A 7,367-nucleotide genomic window follows, 5' to 3' on the forward strand; every position below is an offset into this window, starting at 1 on the left:
TTTGGCAGGGGAAAACTGATCAGAAAATGTAACGAAACGTTGTGGAAATGTAGTGGAGTAGAAAGTATAATAATTGCTGCAAAAAGTAACAAAGTAAAAGTCAAAAGCAGCCTATGCACTATTGATTCTACGTACTTCATTACATTCCACCACTGCTGATTTACAGTAATCTAATGCTAAATGTCCTAATACCTGTTGACACTACAACAATGCAAAGTATCTTAACCTTGCAGTTTTCACATATCATGAAAGACTCAATTTCTCCATTTCTTTGCACAAAAGTCTCCAGAAAATGCCATTTAATGGTTTATTTTTCACAAATATATATATATAGACACACACACACACACACACACACACACACACACACACTATAACGGAGCATATCCACATGAAACCTAAGAAGACACTGAACTGCATGTTATTTTCTCTCCAGCGAAGACTCAAACTGATCCTGAACTCTTACAGTCAGCGACTACTCCCGTCCCGAACATCAGGATCATTAAAGCGACAACAGTGAAGGTGAAGTGTAGATAAAGTTTACTTACACGATCCCGTCTAGATGCGCCATAGTTCAGGAGTCTATCTGCAGTGATGGGAACACGTGAAACTGCACGGTGAAGCCAGCGCAACAATCCCTAGTTCCGGCTTCCGGTGCAGCCGGAAGTTTCAAAATACAGGTCTCTCTCATTCTTCACGGCAACACAGCGACATTCCGACTAGAAACCACGTTTTGGCTGATATACGCTACACACTAACAATTTACAGAACAACATTTTGTTACTATTAATAGTAATATTTAAGGAAAAACGTCATTACACGAATGTAATTTGTAAAGCTGTTTCGTGATGTTACTCATTACTGGAATACTTATGGCAAATTCTTTACAACACATGAACTTTTTCCCCCTCAAATGCCCACTGTCATGAAATTAGAATTTTGTGCTGGCGATTAATTGCCATGGAAATAATTGCAACGAACCATGTAGTTGTCTGTTTATACAGTGTAAGCCCGGTGCATTTGTTTATATTTTACTTGGAAACATACCTATAGGGACACATACAACGCAGTGGAAAATATTTTAAAAGGAGAAATATCTCTCTTTTTGTTCAACTTTAATATTGGTCCATTTGAGCATCTAAAGGTGCACTGTTACTTTTTTTGTTCAGAATTTATGATCATGAATCCATCTTCCAAACTGTGCTTTTCGGTTACAGTTTGTCCATAATACGTTTTATTATAATATGTTTATATTCGGACTATTTTACACTGAGCGGGATGCTGCGGAGTAACCGTGACGCGTCATAGACACAGAGAGAAGTAGTTCCGGCCGCAGTGTTCCTCCGCGAGAAGCTGCTGTGTTTATCAACCGCTAGCGCGACAACAATCCCAGTGTTCCTTTAAAAGAAGTTTAATGTTTTGTTTCCTAAAAAATAAAGTTACATATATTCAAGGTTCGTACAAGGTGCTCAAAGTGGCTGAAGTAGCCTACTTGAATTTGAATCATGGGAAACCCTTGCACTGCTCCTGTCTGATAACTGAGGATTTTGAGGATGTCAGATATTAACTCCTGCCATGTAAAAATAGGAGCAAACTATATTAATGTAACAATATTGATGTAACTATATTAAAGTATAAGATAGGGTAGAAATTTGGCTTAACCAGCTTTACTAACATAACCCCATATTTTTGATAGCTGTAATAAAGCTCGTAGAATGAAGAGTGTTTCCCACAGGATTGTGTGAGACTATGGGGTCAGGGGTCATACTCCCGCAAAAGCACATTTGTACATTTTAAAGTTAAATTCATCAATCTAGTGCACTTTAAGTGTGCAAACTGAACAGAAAAGCATCTAAAAGTACCTGAACTCGACTCAAACCTCTTTTAGATTCAGCATCTACATTACATTCACACTCGTGTTTCAAGAAGCCAAACTATTAGAAAAAAATATATATGTTTTTATTTCTATGACAGTAATAGCCTTTATATTGTAAAATAATTGCAAATCAAATATTTCATACAATACAGTAAGGAAAGTACTATACTTTTGTCCTAATTTCTTGACTTGCAGGTATGGAAGCCCGTTTCCGCCACGTTGAGTAAAAAAAAAAAGATTCTTTAAGTCATAATAATGAGAAACTTTCTCATAATAATGACTTAACATCTCATAATAATGAGAAACTTTCTCGTAATAATGACTTAACATCTCGTAATAATGAGAAACTTTCTCATAATAATGACTTAACATCTCGTAATAATGAGAAACTTTCTCATAATAATGACTTAACATCTCGTAATAATGAGAAACTTTCTCGTAATAATGACTTAACATCTCGTAATAATGAGAAACTTTCTCGTAATAATGACTTAACATCTCGTAATAATGAGAAACTTTCTCGTAATAATGACTTAACATCTCGTAATAATGAGAAACTTTCTCGTAATAATGACTTAACATCTCATAATAATGAGAAACTTTCTCGTAATAATGACTTAACATCTCGTAATAATGAGAAACTTTCTCATAATAATGACTTAACATCTCGTAATAATGAGAAACTTTCTCATAATAATGACTTAACATCTCGTAATAATGAGAAACTTTCTCGTAATAATGACTTAACATCTCATAATAATGAGAAACTTTCTCATAATAATGACTTAACATCTCGTAATAATGAGAAACTTTCTCATAATAATGACTTAACATCTCGTAATAATGAGAAACTTTCTCGTAATAATGACTTAACATCTCGTAATAATGAGAAACTTTCTCATAATAATGACTTAACATCTCGTAATAATGAGAAACTTTCTCGTAATAATGACTTAACATCTCGTAATAATGAGAAACTTTCTCGTAATAATGACTTAACATCTCATAATAATGAGAAACTTTCTCATAATAATGACTTAACATCTCATAATAATGAGAAACTTTCTCGTAATAATGACTTAACATCTCATAATAATGAGAAACTTTCTCATAATAATGACTTAACATCTCATAATAATGAGAAACTTTCTCATAATAATGACTTAACATCTCATAATAATGAGAAACTTTCTCATAATAATGACTTAACATCTCGTAATAATGAGAAACTTTCTCATAATAATGACTTAACATCTCGTAATAATGAGAAACTTTATCATAATAATGACTTAACATCTCGTAATAATGAGAAACTTTATCATAATAATGACTTAACATCTCGTAATAATGAGAAACTTTCTCGTAATAATGACTTAACATCTCGTAATAATGAGAAACTTTCTCATAATAATGACTTAACATCTCGTAATAATGAGAAACTTTCTCGTAATAATGACTTAACATCTCATAATAATGAGAAACTTTCTCATAATAATGACTTAACATCTCGTAATAATGAGAAACTTTCTCGTAATAATGACTTAACATCTCGTAATAATGAGAAACTTTATCATAATAATGACTTAACATCTCGTAATAATGAGAAACTTTCTCGTAATAATGACTTAACATCTCATAATAATGAGAAACTTTCTCATAATAATGACTTAACATCTCGTAATAATGAGAAACTTTCTCATAATAATGACTTAACATCTCGTAATAATGAGAAACTTTATCATAATAATGACTTAACATCTCGTAATAATGAGAAACTTTCTCATAATAATGAGAAACTTTCTCGTAATAATGACTTAACATCTCATAATAATGAGAAACTTTCTCATAATAATGACTTAACATCTCGTAATAATGAGAAACTTTCTCATAATAATGACTTAACATCTCATAATAATGAGAAACTTTCTCATAATAATGACTTAACATCTCGTAATAATGAGAAACTTTCTCATAATAATGACTTAACATCTCGTAATAATGAGAAACTTTCTCGTAATAATGACTTAACATCTCATAATAATGAGAAACTTTCTCGTAATTATGACTTAAACATCTCGTAATAATGAGAAACTTTCTCATAATAATGACTTAACATCTCGTAATAATGAGAAACTTTCTCATAATAATGACTTAACATCTCATAATAATGAGAAACTTTCTCATAATAATGACTTAACATCTCGTAATAATGAGAAACTTTCTCGAAATAATGACTTAACATCTCGTAATAATGAGAAACTTTCTCATAATAATGACTTAACATCTCGTAATAATGAGAAACTTTCTCGTAATAATGAGAAACTTTCTCATAATAATGACTTAACATCTCATAATAATGAGAAACTTTATCATAATAATGACTTAACATCTCGTAATAATGAGAAACTTTCTCATAATAATGACTTAACATCTCATAATAATGAGAAACTTTATCATAATAATGACTTAACATCTCGTAATAATGAGAAACTTTCTCATAATAATGACTTAACATCTCGTAATAATGAGAAACTTTCTCATAATAATGACTTAACATCTCATAATAATGAGAAACTTTCTCGTAATTATGACTTAAACATCTCGTAATAATGAGAAACTTTCTCGAAATAATGACTTAACATCTCGTAATAATGAGAAACTTTCTCATAATAATGACTTAACATCTCGTAATAATGAGAAACTTTCGTATAATAATGACTTAACATCTCGTAATAATGAGAAACTTTCTCGTAATAATGACTTAACATCTCATAATAATGAGAAACTTTCTCGTAATAATGACTTATTTTCTCGCACTTCTACGCATGCGCAAAGCAGCGGAGCAGAAGGGCGTGCCACACTAGCGACATCCGCTGGTCAAAGCCGTGTAAATGCATCACAGCAAACTTGGCACGCTCTGCAAAACAGTTGTTTTCATTAAAGTCAGTGTGATCTACTAAGTGCAATCTGTAGTATCATTAAATAACATCATCAGTAGGCCTATCTTCCATACTTTTCCATGCGCACGATAAGGTGTGAAAGTGGAATGCAGAAGCAGGACGGTTACCATGGTAACGAAGGACGCCTGCTTGTGCACACCGATGGAGATTGTAAACATGAATTTACAAAACTATCAGATTAAAGTTGGAATATTACATTTATTCGTCAAGTTTAAGTGTAACACATATGTGTGTTAATATAACACGTATTTTGCAGATGCTTAGGATATTTGATGTGCAGGTTCATCTGGAAGATATCAATACAGAAATCACCTTTAAGATGTTTATGACTTTGGGGACATTTACACATAAGTGGGTAGTGGAATGGGGGAAAACGCAAGGTCGAGACGTGCTTTTAAAAGCTGAACTTCTTTTCAATTTAGAACGCCGTGTCATGCGCAAGATTGCTGCAGAAGAGCGAGCGCAACGTCCGTCTAGTGCGCGTTTGCCTAGAAAAGCAATGAAAAAGCGCGTTCTGTATGAACGGACCCTTACACAGATTTCCAGATAAGTGTTCTTAAACAGATTTGGAAAGGTGTGCTGTCTTATCATTCCTCCGTCTATTTGAAATCCATGGATCACCCTTGTATTGCTGCTTGTTCATACACAAAAATACAAATGAATATTACAAATGAATAAAAGACTATCTAGTATGGAAGCCTGTCTCATATACTGATCATTTATCTTTAATGTTATTCACTGCAGAGCGTGCCAAGTTTGCTGTGATGCATTTACACGGCTTTGACCAGCGGATGTCGCTAGTGTGGCACGCCCTTCTGCTCCGCTGCTTTGCGCATGCGTAGAAGTGCGAGAAACTAAGTCATTATTATGAGAAAGTTTCTCATTATTACGAGAAAGTTTCTCATTATTACGAGATGTTAAGTCATTATTACGAGAAAGTTTCTCATTATTACGAGAAAGTTTCTCATTATTACGAGATGTTAAGTCATTATTACGAGAAAGTTTCTCATTATTACGAGATGTTAAGTCATTATTACGAGAAAGTTTCTCATTATTACGAGATGTTAAGTCATTATTACGAGAAATTCTCATTATTACGAGAAAGTTTCTCATTATTACGAGAAAGTTTCTCATTATTACGAGATGTTAAGTCATTATTACGAGAAAGTTTCTCATTATTACGAGAAAGTTTCTCATTATTATGAGAAAGTTTCTCATTATTACGAGATGTTAAGTCATTATTACGAGAAATTTTCTCATTATTACGAGAAAGTTTCTCATTATTACGAGAAAGTTTCTCATTATTACGAGATGTTAAGTCATTATTACGAGAAAGTTTCTCATTATTATGACTTAAAGAATCTTTATTTTTTTACTCAATGTGGCGGAAACGGGCTTCCATACTTTTGCTAGTTTGAAGCACAATTTTGATAAATTTTTTAGAAACAAAACACAATTTCTTTTGTAATTTTACTTCTAGTAAATGCTTCTTGATTTAAGAACTTTGATATTTGAACTGGAAACAAGACAAAAATAATAAACGGAGCAATTCCAAGAGGGTCCACACACACCATCGGTGCTCAGGCCCTAAATACTAAATGAGAAAGCATTTTTTGCAGTGTAAAGTCATTAGATTGCAATAATTGCATTGTAATTATTTACATTTTACAAAGAAAATACTTTGTTTTCTTCTGTTATTACATCTTTTAATAAGAATAATGTAAGAGTTTATGCCCTCTTTCTATTGGCTCTTCTATCCACTAAAGTTCTTTAATATTCCCATACTTAAAGTTGCCACAGTTATTGCAAACTTTGCATGTGCTGCATTTTATAAATGTTCCTGGTTTAGAATTTGAAAGATAAATACGTTTTGATAAGTGAGATCTCTTATTATAGTCCTTGAAAACAAAAGTCGTGCTTGAAAAATCTCCTTTATTTTTCAGACTGCGTACGAGCCGTGGATATAGTTGAAGATCATTCATCACACACACACACACACACACACACACACACACACACACACGAGCAGTGAAGACCAACAGCAGCCGCTTTAGAAGATATATTTATTGTAAAAGGTCCAGACATTACCCAGTTAACAGACACTGATGCTGGGGATCGAGGCAAACTCATTGAGCAACACACTCAGCTCATTAAAGCGCTGATCACATGACCGGATCGCTGATCACATGACCGGATCGCTGATCACATGACCGGGTCAGGGTGAACATGTAAACAGGAGCAAACCTCAGAGTTCATCAGCAGGAGCGGCGCCAGACCCACAGTCCACCATACCAGTCTCTCAGAGGAAACACACACACGTGAACACACAAGAGGAGAGATGCGTGAAGTGAGGCATGCAGATAAACCAATCAAAACACACACACACACACACACACACACACACACACACACAGGTGAAGAGAGAAACTGCATATGGAGGAAGTGATGCGTCGCACGTCAGACCCCCTGAAGCTCCTCGAGTCGGCCCGACGGGACCCGGATCATGAGTCGCATCATCAGCATCAGAACAC

The 7,367-nt window shown here is 33.8% G+C and overlaps 1 protein-coding gene across 1 annotated transcript in view; it reads right to left on the minus strand.

The window, feature by feature from the left end:
- Nucleotides 1-671, minus strand: part of rpf2 (ribosome production factor 2 homolog) — a 12,080-nt gene extending 11,409 nt beyond the window's left edge. Inside the window, exon 1 of the mRNA XM_079887622.1 lies at nt 549-671. Coding sequence (XP_079743748.1) covers nt 549-571 — 23 coding nt within the window. The 5' untranslated portion in view covers nt 572-671. The remainder of the gene's footprint in view (nt 1-548) is intronic.
- Between the last annotated feature and the right edge of the window lie 6,696 nt (nt 672-7,367).

The sequence above is a fragment of the Squalius cephalus genome (genome assembly GCF_949319135.1).
Source record: "Squalius cephalus genome assembly, chromosome: 12".
In the NCBI taxonomy this organism is placed as follows: domain Eukaryota; kingdom Metazoa; phylum Chordata; class Actinopteri; order Cypriniformes; family Leuciscidae; genus Squalius; species Squalius cephalus.